Source organism: Leishmania donovani, chromosome 35 (assembly GCF_000227135.1).
Source record: "Leishmania donovani BPK282A1 complete genome, chromosome 35".
Classification (NCBI taxonomy): domain Eukaryota; phylum Euglenozoa; class Kinetoplastea; order Trypanosomatida; family Trypanosomatidae; genus Leishmania; species Leishmania donovani.
In genome coordinates this window covers 1,437,254-1,464,208 of record NC_018262.1, presented here as the reverse complement: position 1 = coordinate 1,464,208, position 26,955 = coordinate 1,437,254, and the positions used below count along the sequence as shown (strand labels likewise).

Here is a 26,955-nt window from a genome sequence, read left to right as displayed (position 1 = left end):
TGTTTTGTGTTTTCAGTGACGGGCTGTACCTCCCCGTGTGTGATCTGGGTCCGAGCGCCCCCACTCTGCATGGATGCCGAACCACCCCCACTGCCCTATCCCTGCCAACGCGGCGCCACTGATGGTGGCGACAGGGTCCAGCGCCCACGACGTGGCGTGGCGTCGGGGCGACCTGCGAGGCGGGTGGTGGGCAGAGTTCGAGGCCGCGGCCGTGCTCATGTGACTGAGTCGGCGCATTGCTGTGACGCGCGTGTGTAGCGCTGCTTCGAGCAACGAGGTGTGGGGCCTGCGGCAGCCCGGGGTCGAGTGGAGCTCGACTCGTGTTCAGAGGCGGGTAGATGGTATGCGCAAAGGCCAACTTGTCATGTCCTCTTCGATTGTCTCATTCCTCTTCTCTGTCCTGCGGGAGGCATTACAGGCACTTCAAAGGACGTCGTAGTGCTGTCTATTCGCGTGCGTATAAGTATCAGTAGTTGAAGTCTGGAGGGGGGCATGTGTGCATTGACATACTCCCAGAAGGTCATAACCACCGCGATCGCGATCTCCAATCTGGAAAAAAAAAGTGACGGGCGCGACTTTCCAGAGCAACACCCACCAGATCGAGCACGCACTCGTTGCCATGTCCAACCATTTCGACTCCGATGACGAGCCCATCTTCACGCCGAAGGAGGGCCCTTCAAGAAACTCGTCGGATGTGGTGGAGGCGGAGCTGCACCCGAATACCGTAGTGCCTGCCAACACCAGTACAAGCACCAAGGACCCTTTGACGTCTTCCAATGCGACTACGGTTAGGCACGAGAGCAAGATCCCACCACCACCGCTGCCTCTTCAGGTACCAGAGCCATCGACACCTGCCACAGTAATCTTGGCGGGGCCACCTGGCGCCAAATCGAAGTCGTTCTCGGTGCACAACAAACTGTCTCCCAAGCAGGCCGCGACCAGCACCCCCATAGCCACGCTGAGGAGCGCCGCGGAGGCCCGTGGTGCGCCTGGCAAGCGGACCGCCAACGGCATCGACTGCAGCGACTCTTTTGTCAACGACGATGACGTCTCACTGGACAGCTGCGGTATCCCCCGCTACAATGCCCGGTATCCACAGGGCGGCAGTGGCAGCCACGGCGACGTGAGTGTGCCGTGGAACCTGCGTCCGCCCATGCGGCGCATCAATTGCACCTTCTTCGACTTCCTGCGCGCGCCTCAGTTTTGGCGTCAGTTTGAGTTTGCTATTCGCATAACGGTTCTGGGGGTACTTGTACCTGGCGCGCTGATCGCAGCGGAACTGCCTGGTAGCCCCTTCGTCTCCCCTTTCATGGTCTTCGCATCGATCTTGCTTGCAACGAAGCGGACGGCTGGTGAGGTCATTGCATACATTTTTATCTGGATTCGTGCTGGCTGCTTTTGGCTACCGCTGTCCGTCATCGCTGGTGCGCTGAGCCTTGGCCACCACTTTACTGGATGGTGCATCTACTACTCCGCTATGCTGTTTATCATCGCCACCTTCACCGAGGGCGTCGTGCGCCGTATCTGCCTGCTTCTCTTCAACAGCTGCACGGTCGGGCTCCTGGTCGACAGCAACCGCGGTGCTGTCTTTCCGTGCCGTGTCATGGTGGATTGGTGCATTGGCACCGGACTTTGCGTCGTCGTCGCCTTCTTTCCATACCCGCTCTTCTGCAAGCGTGAGGCACAGCGGCTTCTTCGCGACATCGGCCGCAACACCGCCACGGCGTACCGCGGCCTCGTCTACTCCTTTTGGAGTCCGTCCAACGTGGAGCGCAACATGGCAATGTCGAAGGTGCGTATCATGACCGACTCCCTTGATGTGCTGTTGCCGCTGTTTGAGCATAACCAGAGCTTCTCCTTCTACGAGTTCTTATTCGAGCCTGCCGAAGTGCGGGAGATTCGTGCGCTCAAGTTTGCTCTGTTTGAGCGCCTGCGTATCAACCTCAGCAGCATGACGCGTGTGCTGGATATGGTTGAGGCCAAGCCGAGCGCGATCGACGACTCCGACCGCTCCAAAGCGTTTGGCGAGCTACTGAACCCCCACCTCAACGCCGTTGCTGAGGTTTTCGACGAACTCTTGGACCTGCTCACCAAAGCCAAAACGCGCAAGGCTCTGCTGGGCCTGCAAGAGCGCTTCGAGTGTTTTGCCGACCGCACCGACGACTTGCAGGACGCGTTCAAGCTGGCGCGTCGCACGATCTTCTATGAATACACCTCTGGCATCTTGGAGGAGTTCGTTCCGCTTATGACTTTCTACATCTTCACGGTGGTCTGCGTCCGCGACACCATCGACATCTTCCAGACGAAGGTCAAGGCGCACCACCCAAGTGTCGTGAGCACTATGGAGCAGATTTGGATCAAGACGGCGTGGGAACCACTGAAGGAGAACCTCCACTTCCTCAAGAAGCTCTTCACGGAATGGAACCGCCGCGAAGTACAGCGCGTTGTCGAGGCCGCTAAGGTGAGCGTGGCGATGATTTTGACGATCGGTTTCTCCTACCTAATCAAGGTTGACAAGGCCTCCTTCTCTGGTCCGAACATTATCGCCTTCGTCTCCGGCTCAAACCCGGTCGAGGCGGTGCAGGAGTCCATCGTGCGCCTGACCGGCTGCTTGCTGGGGACGGTACTCGGCTTCTTCGCCGGTACTTACTCAGAGACCCCGGTGCAGCGCGTGGCTTCGCTGTGTACCCTGATCTTCTTCGGTACGTTCCTGCGCTTCGACAAGGAGTACGGCATCATGGCCGTGTACGGTATGTTCGTTCTCATCCCGCTCATCTCGATTGCCGAGACCACGGTGGAGGACACGGTATCGCGCATGAACCAGAACACGTTTGGCATCTTCATATACCTCTTCGTGAGCGTGCTGGTGCTGCCGCTGTCGCCCAGCCTTATCCTGCGCGCGAAGCGGAGCAACGTGCTGCGCTGCATGGCTTCGGTGGTCTCGAGCATGATGGGCCTCTTCAGTGAGCCGCTGGTGAACGACCCCGTCTTGAACAACCACTCCATCATGGGGATTCACGAAACAGAGGATGAGCAGCTGTCGCAGAACGTGGGTGGCGGAGACGGCCAATTGCCGTCACGCGGTACGCTCACGAACCGCTCTCTGCACCTGCTGTCCAAGACGGATACCGCCATGGTGCAGATTGACAAACAGCTGGTCGAACTTATGCGCCGTCTCAAGAGCACGAAGGAGATGATGAAGTTCGCACGGGATGAACGAACGCTCGTCGAGGTTGACTACCCGATAAAGGCGTGCGAGCAAACGTACCTGCACATGTACCGCATGACGATGCTTCTCCAGACAATGTGGATGAGCTGGAACGTCATTCGTAGCCAGCGCACGTATACAGAGGGCACGCGCCGGATGATGCGCAACCTGCAGCCTGTGGCCCACGACGTCGCCGGCGCCTTCCAGCGCTTTGTAGACCTCATGTGCTACATGATCCGCGAGCCCTCGATCAACCTGGAGGGTGACATTATGAAGGCCGTCTTCGATCTGATTGAAGCCGCCAACGTGCTGCACTGTCGCAAGAGCCAGATTATGCTCATGCTCATCAACCAGTCGGTGCAGGACTACGCAGAGGCAAACGATGCCGGCGACATCTCGGGCGGTGGTAGTTCTAAGATCGCGGATCCCGGCACTCACCAGCAGCCAGACCTCCGCGACTTGCAAGAGCGTGGGCAGAGGTCCATAAAAGGAGCCGTGGCACTGAGCACATCTGGTGAACACTCGCAGCAGCTGCGCTCACAGCCGCACTCTCCTGGGCTCCGCCATTCACCTTGGCTCGGTTACGAAGCCTCACGGCACAGCGCGCACCCGTTTGCAGCCCTGACGCTTAGGCCTAGCATGCCGCGCGCCGCCACTTTCGACGGCCTCTTCAGCCACTTCACACATCTCACCCCTGTTACATCGCCCACGGGTCAGGGCTACAACTTTCAAGTGCTCGCCTCGGAGCGCAATGTATCTGTGGTGCCGTACCTGCGCAGGGCGGGCACAAAAGAGGCGTCAGAGCACAGCAGCCACCAAACTAGTCCCGTGCACCTCCCGGCAACCTTTCAGTTTCCTCTGACGTCGGAGGACGTCGAGGGACTGCACTCTTTCACGCTGTCAATGGAGATGTTCGCCAACGAAACGAAGTTGCTCATGGTGAGCATTGGCGCGATGCTTGACAACTTGCGCTCTAAGCTGTGAGAAAGGACGGCCAGCCGCTTGAGGCGAGTTGAAGGAGGGGGAGAAGGGCGAAGAATACCTGTCTCGCAGATACTGGCCTTTCCCTCCAACTCTCCTCGAGCAATGCCAGTCTCATCTCTCCATCAAAAAAAAAGTCAACGTCGACGAGGAAGGGCGATGACACACAAGAAGGAAACAGAGGAGGGAGCTCTGAAGGAGGGGCCGCGTGCATCTGTGCGCCGACTCGACAGCTCAGCATGGCACACGCTTAGTCCCCGAGGTAGACACAGGGGGAGATGCAGGAGAGGAAGGACGGCGAAGCTATGGGGGAGGAGGAGGGAAGGAGCGGTCGCATCGTCGTGTGTGGTGCCGCCACATTTTCTTTTGTCGAATTGCTCCCTCCATTCGCCTCATGCTTTACCTCTTTCATTTTTGTTTTTCGAAGCCCTTTACAAGCAAGAAAGAAAGGAAAGTGGCGCTTTTTTGTGCTTCATACCCTCCCCTCCCCATTTCCCTCAGCGCGAAGTACGTGTTGTTTATGTTTCCTTTTCCCCCTTTTCCCAACCGCCTGCATTGTTTTATCTTTTTATTGTTGGCTTTCAGTTTGTATGTTAGTCTCTGTGTGTCCAAGGTGATCCTCGTTTTCATTTAGTGTGTATGTGTGCGTGCATCTCACGGCTACGATGATGTTTGTATTTCTTTATGTGTGCATGCTTGCAAGCGCGTTGTCGGTGTTGTCTTGTGCTACGTTTGCGTGTGAAAGGAGCAGCTTGTGCGCTCGCGTGAGGAACTTCGTTTTTGCGCTGTAAGTGGGCGGGATGAAGAGCAACTGGGACACGAAGAATGTAGACAATGGGGCTTTGCTTGAAAAGGTCACTGAATATGACGACGCAACTCATTTTTCAGGGCTGCAGCTGGGCATGGGACTCTGCCTCCAGTCCCAAACCTCAGCATGTTTGTTATTTCTTAGCTGCGATTGTGCGCCTTTTTCCCTCCAGCGGAGGTATCGTGGCGCGATTCGCACGTTGTTGTCTCTTGAGGATATGTGTAGGTGTCCGCAGTATCATTTTTTTTTTCTTCCCATCTGCATCGCTCTTCTGTGCTTTCGTTGGTGCCTAGAAAGCGGCGACTCCATCCACAGACACGTACCTACCCACGCACGTACCAATCTCGATCTGCTTCCCCCGCTGTCACAATTCTCTTCCGTTTCCTCCACGCATTACGGTTTCTTCGTTTGACTCCTTGAACCTTGTACACGCAGCGCTGTTCCTGCACTTGAGTATCGCGCCCACCCTCTCACCGTAGCCGCGCATGTACAGGTCCTTTACGCGCACGGCACAGTCCTTCAGGCAGGCTCGCCTGCCTCTATTACATAACGCGAAACAAAGAAAACAGCAAAAGTAAACAGCAACAAAAAGAAACCAATGAGTTAATGGTGTAGCCGTCAAGGCTCCATTGTTCTCTTGCATGTTTTTTTATGCTTCGATTCAGCCGGTTCCCTTTTCCCCATACCCCTCCCCCTTCCGCTCGTTCTTTCTTTTTTTTTTTCGCTTCTCCTTTTACTTCTCTGATGTTGGCGGGCTATACCTCCCCGTGTGTGATCAGGGTCCGAGCGCCCCCACTCTGCATGGATGCCGAACCACCCCCACTGCCCTATCCCTGCCAACGCGGCGCCACTGATGGTGGCGACAGGGTCCAGCGCCCACGACGTGGCGTGGCGTCGGGGCGACCTGCGAGGCGGGTGGTGGGCAGAGTTCGAGGCCGCGGCCGTGCTCATGTGACTGAGTCGGCGCATTGCTGTGACGCGCGTGTGTAGCGCTGCTTCGAGCAACGAGGTGTGGGGCCTGCGGCAGCCCGGGGTCGAGTGGAGTTTCACTCATGCAGTATGACTGAAAGGATGGGTTGAATGAATACCCTTGCATTCCATTTCCCGATGAATAAAAGAAAAGCAAGACACACGAACGGGCAGAGAGGACAGTCTGCAAAAAAAAAGAAGAAAGAGGCTTATTTGCTCCCGACTGTGCGAGAAAAACAAAAGTGTTGGTATGATCGCCATCGCGTCGCCCATTTTATTTTCTCTTCTCGATGCGTCGTCAGAATCTCGACTGTCCCTCCCCCGCCGCCCTTTCGTCTGCGGTAGACTTCACTGTATAACAGCCACGACTTCTTCGCCACAGCCTCTCACGCACCCGTCTTCTCTACTTCCCTGCCTTGTTGCCTCCCGTTGTCATTGCAAAGATGCCGTGACTTCGCAATCTCTCTCTGAGAATGCGTACGAGCTGCACGACGAGAATGGGCACAGCTGAAATACTGCATCCGGAAACTTTTGGGTGTAGACGTGGTAAGAGCGATCCTTCGTTATCGGGCTCAAGGGGTCCCCTCACACTGCCACGAAGCTGTGCCAGATCGCTGCCCTCGGGCTAGAACGCACGGAGGGGCTGCCTGTGGGGACTCGAGGCCGCATTGCCACAGAAGAAAGAAGGGTGTCTAGCGAGACGTGGATAAGCGGAATGTGTGCGAGTGCGCCGGGGAGAGCGCGAGCGAGTCGCTAGGCGACGCACAACCAGCAGGGAGGAGCGCACATTTCTCTTCCCCCAACCCCTGCGGGCTTAGCTGAGGGGTGACTAAAACAAAGCGCGATGAACAAGAGCCAGAAAAGGGGCTGTGCTTCTACGTTCCCATGAAAGAATCTGTGTGATCGCCATCTGCGGACGCGCATCCCATGCCAAGGCCCTCTTGTGCCTCTTTTACCTTGGTGGTGCGGCGCTTGCGAGCGCGATGATACCCCTCGGAGGGTATGTGACGCTTCGCCGAAGCTCCGCGGTGCAGGCGCAGCCCCAGCCATGTGTATCTATTGCTCATGTTTTTGTGCAACCCCCCCCCACCCACCCTTTTTTTTTTCATGGCACCGCCCCCTTCTACTGTGGGTATTAATGCCAGTGGTAAGTGTATATATACATATATAGCTTCGTGTCTTTGGTTCGGAGATCATCACTCTTGTTGTCTATGTGACGCGCTGTACCTATACATCAAACAATAGCCAATGCAAGATAAAAAAAAAAACACATGCACAGTCTCACCTCATGTTTGTTGGCCATACCCTAGACGTTGCCTGCTGAGGAAGCAAAGCAGTCGGTCACATTTTTTTTCTCTCCACCCCTTTTCACTTCTTCAAGAAACTCCCCCACCCCACCCCCACCGTACCTCGTGCGTTTGTACGCATCTCTGGCAGTTGGCTTGTTTAGCCAACTTTGGAACTGAGCCGCATATTAGCTTTAAAGAGCTGTGCCGCGGTGCTGACTGCCTTTTGTGAAAGCTTGCGGCGTGAAGGAAAGAGGGGGGAGGATGGACGCAAAACAATGTGGTGGTGCGGAAGGAGTCAACGTACTCTCCGCCATCCACGCGATATCCTTCACCAGCCATTGATGCTCTCCTTATCCCCTGTTGTGTTCTTCCGCTCATGCTCGATGTCGAGGGATCGAGTCATCCTAGATGTTTCGCCTCTCCCGTACCCCTCTTTCTCTGCCCCCCCCCTCCACCCGCCTTCTTGCGTACCCACCACGACGGGGGAGATCCCCTCTTGAGGTGAAGAACAAGGAATGAGGGGAGGGTGATACGTAGGTCCACCTACTCGCGGGTGGTGTTATCCGATGATGCCTTGAAAACAACAGAACTCTCATGGGCCGCTTTGGCAGCGCTGTGCAGTATCGAGAGTGCCAGTGGGGAGGAGGATACCAGATTGGTGGACTTCTCCACGGAAACAGGAAGCGCGCCAGATGCGAGGACGAGTTTGGAGCCATGCAGTCGAATGCGTTGTGCTTCTCGTTTCACATTACTCTCTTTCTCCCCCATGTATCTCTCTGCGCGTTGAACTCCGCCAGGCGCGCAATCCGTTTGGGCATCTCTCTACTTTTACTCACTTTTTTTATCTTTGCTACCCGCTATGCACTTGCACCACAAACTGCACCGCCCTCCTCTCACCCTCCACTCCCCCCTCCTCCCCACCACACCGCACCTACGCCCCCACACCAACGAGACAAGGCACGCAGCAGCCAGCATGTGTGATTCAGATGCCGCCAGAAAAGAACTCTTCGTTGTCGGCCAACGTGCCGCCGACTCCATCCGACGGCGATTTAGCTGCGTGTACCGTGGAGGCCGACTTGGATCTGCCAAAGGACTGCTTTCTGTTTCCGAAGCAGAACGACGCCTTCCAGATCCCGTACTTTCTCTCGAGTTCCGAGGAGGTGGACAAGATTCGGCCTCCCGCTGTCGTGAAGACGTGGGAGCAACGGCACGGAGAGCTCGAGGAAGCACAGAAACGCAAGCTGGATGACTTCAAGAAGATGGTCGCCGCTGCGCCATGGTATGAGGAAGAGAAGTTCGACAATTGGCTTTGTCTCCGTTACCTTATCGCCCGCAGCTTCAACCTCAATGAGGCGTTCTCCATGCTGGAGAACACCGTCAAGTGGTGGAAGGAAACGGGGTCGGAGACGTGGCGGTGTGACGCCTGCATGGAGAACCCGAATCACCACATGGGCCAGTTCATTGGGTGGGACAAGGAGCACCGCCCCGTCATGTTCATGTCGATGCGTTGGGGCCCGGAGCGCAAGAGCCCGCTGCGGCACATGGTGTGTTCCTTCAACCACTTGATCCGCATGATGCCTGTCGGGGTCGAGAAGTGGGTCTGCCTGACGGACTTCGAAACGTACTCGCACCTGCACGACGGCAAGCCGTCCGTAGGCATAGGCGTCATCCGCGTGATTCAGGACCACTACCCGGAGCGACTAGGCAAGATGGTGTGCATCAACCCGCCGAAGCTCTTCTCCATGCTGTGGAAGCTCTTCCTTCCAGCGATCGACCCCGTCACCCGCACGAAGGTGGAGTTTCTGTGGACAGAGGCGCAGCCGAGCGTGTGTGAGACATTCCCGCGCCTGTTCCCGAAGCACCTCAGCCAGTACCTGAGCGACTCCTACGACCGGAGCAAGTACAACCTGCCCGCCACGCCGCTCGTGTGGCATCCACGGCCCGAGGGCTACCCCAAGAACTTCGAGGAGCGCAAGCATCAACTGAAGGCAATGAAGGAGAGGGAGAAAGGCGACAAGAAGGACGCGAAGAAGGCCGCGCACGATGCCAAAAAGCGGGACAAGGAGGAGCAGCGCCGTCAACGGCACGAGAAGACGCAGCCATAGAAAGGTGCCTCAGAGGTTACCGTCGCGAACAGGAGCACCGCGGGCAATCAGAGCGGGCCTGCGCCGCTCCCTCAGGCACCGGCAACGCTAGTTCGAGTTCTGCAGCTGTCGAATCAGCCTCGGCGGTGTGAGGTGAGGCGTAGGCGCGGAGCGGGGGCCCACGGAATAAGGTGCACGCGCTACTCAAGGGAAATGCTTGCCATGCGGTTTAGTCCTTCTGGGTCCCCTGCTGTCTCCCCCTCCCCCTCTCCTCTCCTGCTGTTGTGTGCCACATATCGGACCCCCCTTCCCTTTTTTTGTTCGCGTCTTTCTCCACCGGTTCTTCCCGAATTAGAAACCGCAGCTGTGGCGATGGACGAGGGGAGGAGGGTGAATTTGGTGAGGGAGGCTGATGGTTCCACAATCCTCAAGCAGTCTCTGTGTGCGTCGTTCACCCTCCCACACCACCTCCCCCCAACCACCGTCCTCTCCCTATTTCTTGTTGTAATGGCCTTGTGTTTTGCCTGCCTTGTTTCCTTCTCTCCCTTCCCCTACTCACCACTGTCCTCCATGCGCGTTGTGTTGTATTCCACGTCAAAATGTCCGAGATGTATCAATGCCTGCGACGGCGTGCATGTGCGCGCCGCGTTTCCACGTACGCGGAGAGGCAGTAAATGGAGTTGATGTTGCTAAATTAACTGGGCCGTCGGTAGCGCTCATGTCTGTATTTGTAGCCTCGTGTGGAGTCCCTCTGCTCGCCGCCGCTTTGCTTTCGCTGTTGCTGCTGTTTGCTTGCGATGTGATGGCCTCATGGCAGAAAAGCTGAGAGGACGCCGACAAGGGGTGCTGCCGCCGTCGCTCAGCGGTGCGTTGATCGACCGAGCGTGTGAAGCTAAGGCGTGTCTGCTTCTTTTTCCCCTCTCCGCGCTGTCGTTTTCCCACGAACAAACAGCCACATACCTAAACAGCCACACACGCATGCTTGCCGCTAAGCTCCGCTTTTACCCTCCTCCCTTCCGAGTCGTTTCTTTCTTCGCTCCAGTCTCCTACCATTCGTTCTCGACTTCTTTTCTTTCTCCTTGGTTCCTGCGTCGTGCCTCATAAGTGGCCCCGCTGCTCTGCGCGCTCGCCTGTGCGTGTGTGCGTGCAGGTGCGGGAGAGAGAATGTCCGGGAGAAGGGAACGGGTAGGCAGACAGACAAAGGGGACCAAAGGAAAGTGTCAAGGGCGGATCAAGCGGAGAGGAGAGAAAACTAGGTACACAACATTCAAACGGCTGTATCCACAACTGCTAAAGCCCCCCCCCCTCCGAGGCATACCAGAAAACGCACTGCTATCTCGAGGACCACCCAATGGCGTGCGCTACGCCACTGTGAACGTTCCAGAGTGCGGTTTATCGCGCCATCATGAAGGAGCCAGCGGAAGCTCTCCGGTTATGTGGAAATCATCCGTGGCATTTCCTGTGGCGTTTTGGCACCTCGCTTTGTTTTACTTGCTGCCACGCTCATCAAGGACCCTGCACCTCCCCTTTTGTCTTCTGTCGCTCTGTTCTCACCATCGACGGGATCCGCTGACCTCTTCCAAGCTCACATGTGCACGCCATCGCCACGAAGACGAGGTGGTCCTGGGAACAAGAAGAAAGCCTCGCTGGGAGTGCCGCTCTTCGTGCAGGCGGCGTGGGCCTTTTATGAAGCACACAAACACGAGAGGTTCAGGCAGAACAAAAAAGCGTACCACTCTGGCGCTGCATGTCCCACTACCTCGACGCCCGCCGCGATGATGAGCGCTTCACCGCGCGGCTGGAGGAGGTGAACAAGGAGGTGGACGGGCTCCTACTCAAGACGTCGCGCACGCGGCACGAGCTTGACCGCTCGGCTGCGGAGGTCCACATGGGAGTTCCGTTGCACTTTCATCCGCGCGATGCCGCTGGCCGCGTTCACCTCGCCCCGTCGGATCCCGCCGGTAGCCTGCCCGGGCCGCTACCGGCGCGAGATGATCTCGCTCGAAGCTTAGTGCTCGCTGAGCTCTCCCAGTGGTCGCGCTCGCATCTTCCGAGCCTTGTTTCCCGGCTCGTCGAGGACCAGGTGCAGCAGCAGCTGCTGAGCCTGCGGGACAGTGTAGAAGAAGTCCGTGCACGCCAAGCCAAAGTGGAGAAGGCAGCGAGGGACGCGGCCGAGCAGGTGCGTGCGCACCGAGCGGACATGCGTGCTGCCTTTTCGGCTGCGCACGAAGAGACGCAGCGCGACATGGAGGAGCATCAGCGAGCTGTGAAGCGCCAACTCGCGGCGTGGGGTGAGGAGTTGAGGCGTGTGCGAGAGGACGTGCTCGCATGGAAGCAGCAAAGCGCCAACACCTGCGATCGGCAGGAACAACAGATCAGCGAGGCTCTTCATCGGCAGCAGGCTCACGTGCAGGAGGTGTTTGAGACGCTGGAGCGCGAACTGCAGCGTTGGCGGCAGACGACGAGCCGAGCGGTGCACAAGGAGGCAGAGGAACTGCGTGTGCAGCACCACGCACTCGGACATCGTGTGGCACAGATTCAGGGGATGATGACGAGTACGACAGACATGGTGGCCCACTGCACGGCAGAGATGCAGCGCTTAATGGAGCATGCGGTAAGCCGCAGCAGCGAAGTCCGCGTCTGTCGGCGTGATGTGAACCGACTGGAGATGCTCGTGCGATGCTCTTCGCTCCAGACAGCGTTGCCCACAGCGGGTACAGGCAGCAGCGGCACCAACGACAACAGCACAGCGTCACCTGCCGCCTCTGTAGTGTTGAATAGGCTCACCCAAGAGATGGTTCGATTCTCGGACTCGCTGCACGCGATTGTGGACCGCATCGATGGCCTGGACCGTGACGTCCGGCAGCTCGAGATGGCGGTGGCGCGCGGCGCTACGGCTAGCTGTGGACAAAGCACCTGCCACGGCAGCATGCGAGTCATGGATGAGGAGAGCTTGTACGGTCGAAATTTTCCCTCTACGCGTCGTCCCAGCTACAGCCACCTTTCTAGCGCCACGGGGCTGCGCGGGCATCTCGCCTCCGGCGGCTTCGCCAGCACGCCGTCGCCGTTGGGATGCCATGAGAGTGTCAACGTGAATCCCATTCACAGCGGCGCCGCCGCAAACAAGACCAGCGCCACGTGTGTTGCTCTGGCCTCCTCAACGCAGCCGGTTGCTGCGGGAGGGACCCCGGGAAGGAGAAATTCCGGTGTCGCTGGCCTCGGTGTGCAGCCGTCCATCACACCTCTCACGTCTGCTTCACCGCCGTCCGCGACGCATCACCCACCGAAGTCTCACCTCAGCAGCAGCAGCAGCTCGCGCTTCGAGGGTGACGCCTGCGATTCCCATCCAATGCCTGCGGTGGTGGGCGAGGCGCACTCGGCGCCTAATGCGGAGGTCAATGAAGTGATCCTGCGAAGTGCGGCGGTTGAAGCGGGTGTTCAGCGGCCGCCGCAGCACCGCGCACCACCAGGAGGCATCATCCCGGTCGAGACAGGCAAGAGCGACACTCGACGAGGTGCTGTCGCGAAGCCGACAGCGGCAAAGTCTGCTGCGCGTAGTACGTCTCTCCTTGACGTTTCGGTGGACGCGTCGCAAATTGTGAGAGAAGACGCGCTGCACTCACTGACCCACCAGCGCTACGTTTCTTCTTGCTCCGCCTCCTCTTCACTTTCCGCAGGCGACGTGGATGCCACGTTCCTGGTCAAAAGGCCTTGCTCATCCCTTGCAGAGAGCGACGCAGTATCAGTAGCCGAGGAGGGTGCTTTGCCGACGCACAGCGGCTCAGACCACGAAGAAAGTCCGGTCGTGGCAGCGCCGCTTTCACCAGTGGATTCGTACGTGAGCGACACACCTGCGGCAGATCTCGATGATTCAAAGGCGAATTCTGCCAACGTGTCCAAGAGCGACACCCGGGAAGCAGCGCGGTACACACCCGCCCAAGCCAACGACTCGGAGAGTGAGCGTGACAATCAAGTGATCGTCCGCTCCGCCCTCGACTAGCTCCTTTGTGTTGAGGTGTGTGAGGGTGGGGAGGTGGAGGTGAACCAGAGAGACCCACAGTATGGGCATTGTGCTCTTCTGCCCGAGGCTTTCCTGTGTTGGTGGTCTTCACCGCGAGTGCCGAGACGGCGCGCACTACCCTTATGTATATCGAACTGCTACATTCTCCGTGAGCAGAAATTCGTTTCCTTTTTCGGCCAGAGAGGTGGTGAGACGCGCACGCATCTCTTGCAGTGTGGCATGCCTCCTTTTCGCATTTTCTCGGCGTTTTTCCGCTGTTGTCCCTCTCCCTCTTTTTGCCCATTTTGCACGAGCCCTCGGACACACTATTTTTTTTTCCAGCTTCCTACCTTTAGAGACCGACGAGCGGCGCAGATGTGCATCACCTCGGCTTAGCTAGAAAAAGCATCGGACCCCGCTCCTATCCCTCTCCCTCGTCCTGCGCTGCACTTTATCCTACTCTTGTCCTTGTCATGCTCCCAGATTCTCCAGCGTATGAGGAAAGCAGAAAAGAAAAACGAAAACGGACGCGCGCTTACGTTTTGATGTATGTGTGTGTGTGTGTGTATACGGAGCGGGCTTCACCTGCCGCGACACGCATACAGCACGGCGAGGAGGAAAACCTTTAACTGAAAAGACGACGACGACTTGTCGTTCTCTGATGCAGCGCCTGTGCGTCTTTTATTTCTGCTCTCTCGGCTCTTGTGCCGCTGCGAAGTATCGCGCGACTGCCTCTTTGCCGACCTCTAACTGCCGGTGCCAATCCCCTCTATTTTCCACCACGTTTTCTTCTCTAATTTCGTAGAGTCGTGCATTACAGCATTTGGCTGGAGCCCAGCAGCTCGGCCAGCATACACTACAGCATACGTACACCAGGGCACCCCCTCGCCTTCGTCAGAGAAGTTTAGCCGTGAGAAAGCCGACACGCCACGCGCAGCAATGTTCTCCGAAGCCGTTGCAACAGTCTCCTCAGCAGGCGATGGTGAGACCAAGGCGCCTGCCGCCAAGACCGCGGCTGTTCCGTTTGTGCGCGAAACGCGCAGCATCAAGATCCCGCATCACCGCTTTCCTCCACTCAAAAAGGTGTGGATGGAGGTGTACACGCCGATCGTGGAGCAGTGCAAGCTTGAAATCCGCATGAACCTCAAGACACGCAGTGTCGACCTCCGCACTTCACCCTCCACATCTACCGCCGAGGGCGATCAGAGCGGCAATGCAAGCAAAGTCATGCTGCAGAAAGCAGAAGACTTTGTGAAAGCCGTCATTGCCGGCTTTGACGTGCGCGACGCCGTGGCGCTGCTGCGTATGGACGACGTGTATATTGAGGGTTTCGAAATCAAGGACGTGCGTGCCAACCTGCAGGGCGACAACTTGTCTCGCTGCATCGGCCGGATCAGCGGATCGCACGGAAAGACAAAGTACACGATCGAAAACGTTACCCGTACGCGCATCGTAGTCGCCGACACAAAGATCTGGATCATGGGCACGACACAGAACATCCGTGTGGCACGGGACGCCATCTGCGATCTGATCCGCGGTAGTCCTGCCTCGAAGGTGTACACACGCATTCGTGCCGTCATGAACCGTGTGAACAACGCGTTCTAGTGCTGCATGTATGGCTGCGTGGTGCGCCTTTCTGCCTTTGAACAAGAAGCGAGCAAGCGGGAGGTGACCGTGGGGATGGGGGTGGATGGGAATGTAGGGGCTCCCCAGCTGAAGAGGCGGCGTCTGCGCACTCGAATTCCCCTCCTTCGGCTGATCCGTCTCTTTTTCCTCGCCTCTGTATTCTCGGCTTTCATGATCCCTCGTCCTCTTCAGCTTCGACATCTTCGCGTCGTTTTTTTTTTGTCGTGCGAGCGTACGAGTGGGTACTGCGCTGATTTAAGTCATCGTATAACGCGATTTGTGTATGATATACGCGCGCCTGCATGCGTACAGGAGAGCGGACATTCCTAAGCCACGAAAGTCTCGAAAAGGAGGCGAAGAGGGTAGATATAGGGTCTTGAAAGAAACAGGAAATCGTGCGCGCGGTTACGTTGTTGGGTGGTAGAAGCTGCTGCTGCGCTTTCGTGTATGTGTGTTTATTTGAATCACTTCTTCTCACCCCCGGGTGCGCGTACGATGGCGGGCGTGGACTGCTCCGTAGACGCAGCATCACGTCGCGGTACGTGAAAGTAGAACACGACCAAGTATGCTTTCTCCTGTAACGTGATCTTCCACCGCCTGCACTACCATCGTCTCTTCTCTGCCCTCTTTTTTTTTCTTGCGTGTTTCCTTCTCCATCTCTGCATAAGCCTTCTTCTTGTGCTGTGTGGGTCGGTGAGGAAGCAGATCTCTCGTGCATCGGGCTTGTGCTTCTTCATTGCCGGCGCAGCAGCACAGTAGCTCCACACACGCACGCACTCGCAGAAACATCTATACAAAGAGACATACCGATATCCTCGTCCCTTCGCCGATCAACGCAGCTGCCGGATGTCTGTCAGGAATGGGAGCACCGAAAAGGCAGCAGAGGCTCGTGCGAACGTTTTCTCGGCCGGGGCGACAAGTGCATTGATGGACGCTACGACCGCTGCGTATGTCCGACATCATCGTCTTGCCTCGATAATGCACTCCGTCACGCGAGTCCTCAGCGATATGGAAGAGGATCTGCTGTGCCGCCCACGGCATTGCAGGACAGGCGAATATGTGCCGCCAGAAGCAATGACGGCATCGGCGGACACCACGCTCCTTCTTCAGGTGCTGCTGTCCTCCTTCATCAACCCATCCTCGTCGGCCAGCTACGGCGGGGTAAGCAAGATCAGCTCCAAGGCCGTCTCGCATTCACTCCTTGCACAGGACGCTGCAGGGGACGAAAGCGCGGCTGCGGCTGCGCGGCCGCCGACTGCCTCCGACCTGAACGATTGTCTCTGGCCCGTGGACGCGGCCTTTGCCACCAAGGAGGACGCTGTCAAGGCAGACGTATGCCGCTGTATAGCTTTACACTGCGAGCGCTCTCTCACCGGCATCGGCCTTGTCGAATCCTTGGGGAGCCGTCTCCGCTGGGCCCACGTGGCGTCAGACCGCGACGGCGGCAGCGAGCGCCTTGGTGTGGCCCTCGCCCTCGATGTCTTTCGGTGTTGGAAGCAGGTGGTCGTACCACTGCTGCAGCGAATCAGCGACCGCGCATCTCGAGGTTTGGCCGCCGGCGCCGTCACCGTCGATGCACTGTTCGACTGCCTGGTGAAGGGGCCCGCGGCGGCGGCGGCGCCGAGCTCGGACGTTTCCTCGCCCTCGGCATCGGCACTCACGTGCGAGGAGGCGGCCTACTGGTGCTTCGCGCTGCTTCGCGGGTACTGTCAAGACTTCCCCGAGACGGTGTGGGCCTCCATACTGCGCGCTGCACAGGATGCAGCAGCGCAGCAGTGGAGCAGCAATACAGTAGGCCTTCCACCACTACACGGTGAAGCACTTCTGGTGCGCAGCTTCATTGCCCACCTGTCGTGCTCAGAATCTGGCGTTGCCTGTGTCACGTCGGTCACCGCGCTGGAGCAGCCGAAATACGACGACATCGTCGTCTCTCACATGTCTGCCGCGGTTGCAGCAGCGCGAGCTCGTGCCGAATCGTGGGCCTGGGACGAGGTAGAGCTCCTTCAGCGGACATCCGCAGATGCGACGGTGTTGGACTCGTTGCTGCCGGCACTGCTGCGTGCCGATGGGTACTGGGCTGTGCTGATGCAGCCGTACACTGCCATGTTTGCTCAGTACTACATGTGATACTAGTGTTTGGTGACTCCACCAAACCGGCACAGATGTATCGAGGTGTCGCAAATGAAGCAAGCACGCGAAAGTCGAACGCGCATCTGAAGAAACACACAGAACGAACGCACTACATAACACCGACAGGAGCCATCGCGCCGTCACCGAGGCAGCGCTAGCGATGTCGTGATAACTATTGGCGCGAACATGAAAACTAGAGGACGGTACTTTTTGCACGAAAGGAAGCAGTGTTGCTGCTGCGCTTATTATGTGGATGCCGGGAAGTTGTGGCTGTTTGCCCCCCCCCCCAGCCACCCCCACCCTTCGCTCTCTCACGTAAGTGTCCGTGCATATCGCATAAGCTGACCTCTGTCGCTCTCTCTATCACTTGCTGGGCATCTCCTATCGCCTTCTCTCTTTCCTTTTTGCCGTTTCACTTGTGTGCACATTTGACTTCCGTTGCTCTCGGCGTCTCATGTGCATGCTGGGTGCAACACACATATGCGCATGTGCATCTATCTGCTACTTGGCCAATGCACATCGTCTGCCTCGATGCGTTCAAATTATATGCATATATATATATACCTAAATGCATATACACCTATTTATAACGGAAACCACTTCTGCACGCCCTCCAAAAATATTTTTAAAAAGTGTCAAGCACTCTCCGGCTTTGGCTTCGGCTTTGGCTTCGGCTTCCTCAAGCGAACGACGAAAAAGAAAAACCTCCGCGCTACTCCTCCGCCCCGCCCGCTTTTCCTCGTCACTCGTGTTCTACCCATCGCTCTCTCTATCGATCACAGGAGCATACAGCCCACACGCGTACCATTCCCTCTCTCCCCTTCTGGCTGTTCTCTTTGTACTTACAGAAGATACTTGCGTCGGGTGACGCTGTTGTTCTTTCCGGGTGTGCATGTACGTATCGAATTAGGTTTATCTTCCCTGCCATTTTGCATTGCTTACTGCCTTGGCCTTGGCTTTACTCGACCACCACCAACACGTCTTTCGCTCTGCGCCTGCTGCAGTAGCTCAACGGTGGCGCGTTTCCGGGAAAGCAAGGTAGCCGCGAAGCTAAAAAAGGGAGGGGGAGAGAGCAAGCAAGACGGAAGGCGGCAAAAAGTTTGGCACGGAAAAAAAAATACACACAGGCGCAAGAAAAGGACGCAGGCCCTTCGTCCCGTTGAGCCCAAGGGCAACGGAAGAGAGCGTGTGCGTTTTTCCTCTTTGCTTTGTGCTTGTGTGAGAAAGAGTGCCGTTTCTGTGGCGGTCTTGCTTTTTTTGTTTGTTTTCGCGTTTTCACTCTCCTCGGTGATCCCGCGCTTGACCTTTGCGTGCGTGTGTGCGTGTGTGCGTGCGCGCGCGAACTTTGCCCGTCTGAGAGTAAAGTGTTGTACTTCTTCACGTTCCCCACGCACGCAGGCCAACACGGCCTCGTGCGCTTCTCCTCTCTACAAAGAAAAGGCTCGGTTTGCGCGTTACGGCTACGCTTGCCTCCTTTCTTTTCGTTACTTGTTTTGAATTGTACTTTTTTTTTCAGTTTTTCTTCCCTCCCGGTATCTTCGTGGTTTCGCGCTTTTTCCCCCTTTTTGCCTCCATTTTTTTTTTCATTTTCCTGTCGCGGTGGGCTTCCTTGTGCGTGTGTGGGCGCTACTGCTGCTTCTATTGCTGACGCCTCTCCTGTCGCCGCTCGCTCTCGTGACCGTGCACTACGGTGTTGGTGTGATATCTCTGCTCCTTTAGGCAAGTATAGCTTTTTTTGCTCTAGGGGAGGAGAGGAGGAAGGAAAGGGGGGGGGGGTATTTTCTCTCGTTTTTGTTACCTTGTACTCCTCTCGCTTGTTTTTAGTCATCAACGGGGCACACCTCTCTCCCTTTGCTTCGTTTTTAGAGGCGCTCTCTCTATATATATTGTGCTTGCGTGTGTGCGCGCTTGTGGGTTTGTGGGTTACGGTCCTCCTCGTTTGTCGCCTTTTTTCTCAGCTCACCTTTGTTTTAGCCTTACAATAGCCAAGGTGCTGTGACAAAGAAGAATCGAAAAACCGCATCTACAGAAAAAAGGAAAGTCACCGAGTCTTTCTACCCTTCCCTCCTTCTGCTTGTCTTTCTGTCTTCGCGACATAAACACGTACCCGCACAGTCCTCGAGCTCCCCACCCCCGCCTCAGCATAGCGTTCTAGCCAGCCAGGCCTGCTTTTCAACTCTCCATCAAACACTCAGCGAAGCACAACCGTCACCCCCTTTCCGCTTGCTGGCGTACGCAGCGTATCTGTATGTATCTATAAACAATCACAACTGCATATTCGCGTCCCTGTATATCCGAATATATGATTGAGTCACTTCCGTTTTTCTTCGAGCCCTCCGTCCCTCCCTCTTTCCTCTTCCGTGCTCTTCTGCCCTTTCCCCATTTTTTTCAGCAGTTGGCCACGAAAGTGTTTGCGTGTGCGTGCTTTTCTACTCTTTTTTTTTTTTGTCCATCTCTTTCCTCGTTTAGTGGTGTGAGCGTGTCTGCTTTGCGCATCCGCTAAACCCCTTCCCCCTTCTATTTCTATTTTATTCTTCAACCCCCATTCTCTTCGCCCCTTTCGCCTTCCGCCTTCACCACTACTATTCACCCCCTTCATTCTTTCGTTTTTTTATTTTTTGTTTCTTTTCGATCGTTTGGCGGTTTACCGAGGTTGTTCTCTTTTCTTCTAAACAGGTGATCTTTCCGCACTCTTTATATCTCTTCCCAACGTGTCGTGGCTGCGCCGTTCTTCCGTTTTCTTTTTGTTACGTCTCTTTTTCTTCCTTCTCCCTTATCACTGCTTCAGACACGCGTTTTATCCCTCCTGCTCCTTTTCGTATCAAGCTCCTGTGTACGCACGCGCGCCATTTTTCACGTAGGCCGCACTGTTTGAACGCACCGTCCTTGTGTGTGCGTGTGTGCGTGCGTGTGTGCTCGTCTGTGCGTGTATCGGTGACGAAAGCGGAGCAAAAGCGTGCGGGAGAACTGGTCGATCTAGCCAGTCAGCTTTGAGTGCTTCCTTCTCTCTTTGTGTAGCTGTGCATGTTCGTATCTGCCAGTAGGCAGACGGTGCAAGTTCAAGTGACCAAGAGGGCGAGTTGTAGGCAAAACAAGGACGCCCTACCCTTTTGAGCAGGGCTGGTGCAGAAAAAAAAAAAACTACTTCCTCTTCCCTCCCTCCTCTCCGCTTCTCTCTTGGTTCGGATTTTCTAATTGTGCTCCACGCTGCGTATGGTACTCTCCTTTTGATTTTTTTTCCTGTTGTTCGGCCTCCCCCAACCCCTTCAACGCCTTTCCTTTGTTTTTTTTTTTCTCACTACCCTCCCCCCTATCCCCCTTTTTCTTGTTCCTCTTTCCGTCGATTTTCATCATCTTCAGTTCTCACTCTCTTTTTTTTTTTCTGCTTCAATTATCTTGAAGATCTGACATCTGCCGTGATTATTCTCCTACTTTTTTCGTTTCGTTGTTACCTCTCTTTTTCTCGTTGTTTCGCTTGATCCTCCAGTCGTGTGTGTGTGTGTGTGTGTGTGTGTGTGTGTGTGCTTTCTCGCAGTCGTGATCCCTCTCTGCTATCTCTTTTCCTCTTGATAATTTTCTGCTTTTTGTTCTATCACCGATCCCCCCCTCTTTGTTTCTTAATCTCTGCCGTATTTCTTGCACTGTTGTTTTCTGGTTGTGTTACTCCCTCCCTACCCCTCTCCTCTGTGTCCGCGTGCTTGCTCGCGATTGTGTTCGTGTAGGCTGTCATCGCGCTGGCGCATACGACGGCGCAAGGGACAAAACACGCACACACAAACACAACGATACGCTGACGAGGCCGTGAAGGCAGGAGGGGAGCTAAACAACGAAAGCTCTGTTAAAAAAGAAAAGATATTAGCGTGTCTCCTTTTTTTTTGCTCTGCACTTTTATTCTTTCTGGTTCTCCGTAGACGCGTGCGTGTGTGTGTCGTATTTTTTTTTGTTGTTGTTTTCCACGCGCGCTTGTTTGCCTTTTGGGAGACTTTGCTTCTTTCGGGTTCTCTTTTCGGTGTAATCCTTCGAGACCCGCGGCTCTCTCTCTAAGGCACTTGGCCCTGCTGCGCTGCACGTGTCGCACACTTTTGCATCGATTGCGCAGGCGCGTGCGTCAGTTGAACGACAGGTGAAAGGATTGCGAAGCGAACGAGGACACGCACACCGTAAGGCCAGAAGGGCGAAAAAGGAGTACAAACACGCTGGCTGTCTTTTCGAGGGGCCGACAAGCCCTTCGCTTTTTTGCTGTTTCGTGTGGAATTCCCCCCTCTTTTCGCCCCCGGTCCTAAACGCGTTTTTCGTGTTTGTTCCTTGCAGTTTTGCGTAGTGCGCCACCTCTCCATCGAAAAGACGGAGAAAGCGACCAAATCTCTTCCTCGCTTGCTATATTGTTGCTCTCAGGGACTTTTCTGCATATATCTCGTCTTCCCCATGCCTGTATGCGCGACGATCGCCGTCACCGGCCAGCGCCAGTCATGCACATCCGCTGCCGTCCACACGGTGCCACTGCGGCCACAGCTTTCAAGGTCTAAGATGCTGGTAATCACTGGGAACGCATACACCTCGCCACAACTGCGTCCGCTGCGCGAGGCCTCCACGCCCCTGCTCGGTGACACGCAGCAGCGCGCGCGCCATTGCCATTGCCCAGCCCATGATGCCACCTTATCTCATCACCGCAAAGAGGCTCTCAGCATCAAAGCCGTTGGCGACATCAGTCACTCGTCGCTGAATAACACTGCCTACGGGGCGCTCTCCGGAAAGCGCGGCTGCAGGCCGCGGTGCTCCTCCTTTGGGACCCGCCGCGGCTCTTCGCTGATGCTGCTGGACACAGCTGAGGCGGCCTTGGCCAGACCTGACCGCTGCAGCAGCGCACCAGCGAAGGAGACTGTTGCTGCGACCGTGACGACGCTGCCGTCATTGTCACCGATGAAGGTCGAAGCCGTCGAAGACAGTGCAAGTGTCCCCCCAGGTGTGACGCCTACGACCGCCGTCGCTGAGGTATTGCCGATGTCGCTGTGCGCGTCGAACACCCCACGCCATCTCTCCGATGCGCTGCCGTGCGACCTCGGGCAGAGCAGCGACAGCGACTGCCCCATCGTCTCACCGCCGAAGGCCCTCTCTCTCTATGCGACAGAGGAAGAGCTTCCCGTCTGCATCGACCCGGAAGGTGTGCAGTGCTGCCCGTTAATCGTTTCTCAATGCAAGGAAGGCGTCGTGACGGATGCACAGATCAACTTGTCACCGTTCCTCAACTGGAATTTTGTGCCGTACCTCTCCCCGCAGTCGAAGGGCCAGGTCAGGCCGACAGTGGTGCTGGACATGGATGAGACACTACTGCACACGTCGGTGGTGCCGATGCCAGACGCAGACGCTGAGATTGACGCGCTGTGCCCGTCCGACGAAGCGCAAGACACAGGGACGTCAGTGACCTCGGCACACTATAAGCTTTTCGTGAAATACCGCCCGCACCTAGAACACTTTCTGCTGTTCTGTCTGGACCACTTTGAGGTTGTCATCTTTACCGCCAGCAAGGCCCTCTACGCCCAGGCGGTGCTAAGGCAGTTGCAGAAAGACTTCCCCAGCATCAACATTCGCCTCGATGGCAGCAGTTTCAGCGGCAACGCTCCAGCGTCGCAGCGTGTGGGCGACGAGGCGCGCGTCATTGAACTGCTGCACCGCGACCACTGCACACCGACAAACGTCGGCTACGTGAAGGACCTGCACCTCCTCGGTCGTGACCTGCGCCACACCATCCTCGTGGACAACAACAATGTCTGCGGCGTTTTTCAGCCGTACAACTCTGTTCACGTGAGGGACTTTGCGCGCCGGCGCTGCGCCGCGCGGGTGCCAGAGCAGCAGCGGATGAGGGCTACACAGCTGTGTCAGCTAAAAGGGAGGGCTCCTGCATCGGCGATGACAGCTGTGGAGAACGCAGACACTTCTCATCTGCTCGGCAATATGGAGTGCACCACTTCCACATACGACTGGGTGGATCGAGAGGACACCGTGCTCCTCCGCCTATGCGCTGCAGGCGGCCTTCTGCATCGCTTGTCGCAGTGCGAGAACGTGCCGTCTTTTATGCAGCGCACTGTGTGCTTCAACCGTCGAGCACACCGATCACGGCTTGTACACGGCTCAGCCAGCAGTGGTATCAGACCATTCCCTGGAGAGAGGTAACGGAAAAGAGTGACCTACGAGGCGCGAGCATTAATAAAAAAAATTAAGAAGCCTAACGGAAAAGGAGTACAGGGGGACATCAAGCCGAAGGGAGTATCGAGGAAATCCGTCTTGGGGAGTGCGATGGCATCGTTGTGTTTTACCTGAGCGTGCTTCATCACGGAGGTTGAAAAAAGCGAAGCTGGAACATCATTCGGCAATCTACTCCGCACAATGCATGCAAAACAAGAGCAGCAACCCATACTCACAGCTGTTTTATTATTGTTATTTTCGCCTCTTTCCTGTGATGACAGCGCGCCGTCTTACGTTGACGAAAACGCGGACGACGAAAAGCAAGAAGGACTGGGCTGCCGCCACCCCGCACATGCGCACGCGGCTCATGGGGAAGCTATGGGAAAGAGACAGCTGTAGGAATAGGACCTTGTCTGGAACGCGATGAACTGAACGTGTGTATGGCCACGTCGGAATCCTCGAGGCTCTGAAGCGAAGAGCCGTCGCCTTCCCATGGATATTGTTTTTTTTTTCCTTTTTTTTTTACTGAGACGAGGAAGGGACTCCCTGAACTTCAACGCTTTTCTTTCCTTATTTACCGGGCTTGTTTTTTTTTTTTTCAAAGGGGGTGGGGGTGGGGCGATTTTTTTTACCACTGTCTCGGATTCCTGTCAAGGCCTTCGTCAGTGGTCTCTTTTTCGAACGCCCCGACGTGTAAGCGCTGCGCGTATTCATCCCAGAAGGCTTTTCCTCTCCTCTTTGTTTCTGTGTTTTCCTTTCTCGCGTGGAGCACCCAATGCGAGCGTCTCCAGTCTGTTGCTCCTTCAGCGCGTCTTTTTTTTTTTGCCACGGCGCAGTCGAGCTCTCTCTTTTAGCGACCTGTGCGAGCCAAATGGTCGTGCGAATGAGGAGAGTGGCCGTCATCACCGTAGTGCTCAGGAGGTATTGAGAGCTTCGTGGTGACGAAGGGGAAAAAAGGAACAGCACCAGAGGGCGGGGTTTCGAAGATCATCCGTGATGGTTGATTTTGCGAGCCTGAAGTAGCGGCATAAGGAGCCGACAAGTAACAGCGCTTCTCAACGCACTCTGATGAGCCTATGTCTCCCCCTTTTCACACTCTCTGCGTGATTCTTAACGCTTGCGTTTCTCTTTCTTCTCCCCTCCCCTCCCCTCGGTCGCCGAGTGTGTTTTGCGCATTCAGATGTTTGTTGTTGTCGCCGCGGGCCTCGTGTGTGTATGTATGTGTGCTCCGACTTGATTCATGATAGCACGTCTGCATGTCTCTCTCTCTGAAGTGCTGCACCCTTCTATTTCTATTTATGGTTGTAGATACTTTGTGTGTGTGTGTGTGCATGCGTGTGTGTGTGTGTTGGTGTGACGTGAAAGCTGCTCATGCTTTCTTCTGAGGTTGCCGCCATGATTATCCGCCCCTTTTGGTTCACCTCTCTGTTTGAGCTTTTCTGGCCTGTGAATCCTCACTCCCCACAGTTTTTTTGCTCTTTCGCGTGTGTTCTCGCTGTTCTCTCCCTTCTGGCTTCTTTTTTTTTGAATCGCTTCGTTGGTTTGACAGCCTCTCTTCGTGAATATTTTCTGTCCCTCTTGCCTGTATGGCTTCTTGTGTGCGTGTGTGTGTGTGTGTGTCTTTCCCTCCTCTATACTCTCCTGTCGAAGTGTATTTCCTCTTGTGGAACTTTTGCGCGGTTTTTGGGGGAGGGGGCTCTCCCCTCTTTTTTTTTCACGTTCGTGATAGTCCTTCCCCTTTTGCTCTATCGTTCTGCGGTGCTGGTCATGGGCTGCCTAGGCGACGCTGATGTTCTCCGAAACGCACGCACTGCGGCAATGTGTCCCCCTGCCTTCTACTCCCGACACGAAAAAAAATCACAAGAGAACTGGGCGGAGAGGAAGAGAAGAGTGCCTCTCTTCTCTCTCGTTTTTTTTTCAATTGTACGAGTGGCACTTTTGTTTGTTGCACACGTGACATACCTTCACGCTCTTTCCTTTTTTTCTCCCCCCCCCCTCCCCCTTTCGTTGCTTCACTGTTTTTCTCCTGGCCCATTCCAAACTTCACAATGGTTCGCTTTAGCGTGTGGACGTGTTTTTGTGTTCTCTCACTGCCCTTCCACTCCCTTTCCGTTTCTCTCCCCTCCCTCCCCATTTTCTAAATCTTCTCCCTCCTGTGTGCTTTCAAGCACGTGAGAGTGCGACTTTCTTTTTTATTCCCACTACAGATGTTACGTATGTGTCATCGCATCTTTTTCGTTATTATCATCACTCCATGTCTCTTCGTGCGCATCTGCCCGTGCATATGACTTTGTTACTTGTTTCCTGTTTCCCTGCCCCCCCCCATCTTGCTCCTTCATCACTAAATACTGCCGGAGTGGCTGAAAAGGGCTCCAGGACGGCGCATACTTGTTGCGGTCCGCGGTGTGCTGCATTTTGCGGTTTCGATTCTCTTAGAAGTACAAGCTCGCCTACACACACGAACGCCAGCGACCACATCGTGGTACACGTTTGCACACCAGCGAGCCTCCGTCTCTTTTTCCATTTTTTTACGCGTTTTGTGTCCGTGAACACTTCACTGCGCTTAATGCTGCTTTCATATTTTTAACCTTTCTCTTGTCGCCAGCATTGTGAAAACAGGGCGTATCCGCGCTTGTATCGCCCACAGTTCACATGCACGCGAAAACGTGTGGCACGCTCCACAAAGTCCGCTGATCCCGCCTCGTACGTTTTGATCCCCGGTATCTCTATTATGACAGTGTGTGCGTGTGTTCGTGTTTTGTCCTCTGCGTTGTTTTCCACATCCTGCTTATCATGCATTTTGCTGCTGCCTTGATGGGCAAGCTGAGGGGACAACATCGGCAAAAAGCAAACTGTATGCAGCTCCTTGATGTGCTCATCTTCGATTCTGTTTGGTCTCCCCTTCTCACGTGGAACGCTGGCAGCAGCAGTAGTTCATGTTTATATATATATATATATATGTGTATTTCTATCAGAAACTTCCTCGCGATCTTCGCTCTTTTCGTCTTGTCAAGCAACCATATACCAGTGTCGTGCATTCATCTTCACACTCACTGGCCGTTTTTCCGCATTCGATCCTTTACTGAAAACACCATCAGTCTTTTCTTGTCTTTTCTTCTGCGTCGCGCCTCTTCCGCTGAGAAAAGTAGAGGAGGTCCTATTTTCTTGGGTAACCCTCCTCCCCCCTTTTCCACCTTTAAAACAACGGCAGCACCAGCGTCTATACATGTATAGTTTTTTATTTATTTTTTTTTACCGTGCCATTCTGCCGCGAGCAAGTGACAAAAATAGACGCATACAACCACAGCTCACCCGTCTCCGTAGGGGGGGGGGTTACAGCTGCATCCTGGGCGTCTAGGACGAGCCGCCTGCCTTCGCATCGGGCCATACGCCGCACGGGCACTTCCTGTCCTTGCTCGTCCCTTCCTCGGGTGCGTGCTGCGCGGCGGGCGTCCCACGGACATGGGTGAGCTGCATGGCCTGATCCAACGCGGGCCGCGCCCATGCTCCTGCTCGAGGGCGGAGGCGGTGGCGTCTGTCGTGCGGGTAATAGGGGAGTGGTCAAGGTGACATGCCGGATGAGCTCGAGGAGGACGTTGGCCAGCCTCAGGTCAGGGCCCTCGGTGGCCCTGCGCACCCCCTGCCTGCGTGCCATGCTTCGCCCTCGGTCGCTTCAC

The 26,955-nt window shown here is 55.8% G+C and overlaps 6 protein-coding genes across 6 annotated transcripts; all 6 read left to right on the top strand.

Moving 5' to 3' along the window:
- Positions 1–1,477: 1,477 nt before the first annotated feature.
- On the top strand, positions 1,478–4,192 carry LDBPK_353620 (hypothetical protein, conserved; the record flags this gene model as incomplete). Its single annotated transcript, XM_003864894.1, has 1 exon — positions 1,478–4,192. One exon carries the CDS (start codon positions 1,478–1,480, stop codon positions 4,190–4,192), a length of 2,715 nt encoding a protein of 904 aa, XP_003864942.1.
- Positions 4,193–8,241: 4,049 nt separating this feature from the next.
- LDBPK_353610 (hypothetical protein, conserved) lies at positions 8,242–9,360 on the top strand (the record flags this gene model as incomplete). Its single annotated transcript, XM_003864893.1, has 1 exon — positions 8,242–9,360. The coding sequence occupies one exon, from the start codon at positions 8,242–8,244 to the stop codon at positions 9,358–9,360; it is 1,119 nt and encodes a 372-aa protein (XP_003864941.1).
- A 1,726-nt stretch (positions 9,361–11,086) lies between these two features.
- LDBPK_353600 (hypothetical protein, conserved) lies at positions 11,087–13,339 on the top strand (the record flags this gene model as incomplete). The annotated part of the gene is made up of 1 exon (XM_003864892.1): positions 11,087–13,339. The coding sequence occupies one exon, from the start codon at positions 11,087–11,089 to the stop codon at positions 13,337–13,339; it is 2,253 nt and encodes a 750-aa protein (XP_003864940.1).
- A 939-nt stretch (positions 13,340–14,278) lies between these two features.
- LDBPK_353590 (hypothetical protein, conserved) lies at positions 14,279–14,944 on the top strand (the record flags this gene model as incomplete). The annotated part of the gene is made up of 1 exon (XM_003864891.1): positions 14,279–14,944. One exon carries the CDS (start codon positions 14,279–14,281, stop codon positions 14,942–14,944), a length of 666 nt encoding a protein of 221 aa, XP_003864939.1.
- An 867-nt stretch (positions 14,945–15,811) lies between these two features.
- On the top strand, positions 15,812–17,092 carry LDBPK_353580 (hypothetical protein, unknown function; the record flags this gene model as incomplete). The annotated part of the gene is made up of 1 exon (XM_003864890.1): positions 15,812–17,092. The coding sequence occupies one exon, from the start codon at positions 15,812–15,814 to the stop codon at positions 17,090–17,092; it is 1,281 nt and encodes a 426-aa protein (XP_003864938.1).
- A 4,428-nt stretch (positions 17,093–21,520) lies between these two features.
- On the top strand, positions 21,521–23,266 carry LDBPK_353570 (hypothetical protein, unknown function; the record flags this gene model as incomplete). The annotated part of the gene is made up of 1 exon (XM_003864889.1): positions 21,521–23,266. The coding sequence occupies one exon, from the start codon at positions 21,521–21,523 to the stop codon at positions 23,264–23,266; it is 1,746 nt and encodes a 581-aa protein (XP_003864937.1).
- Positions 23,267–26,955: the final 3,689 nt, after the last annotated feature.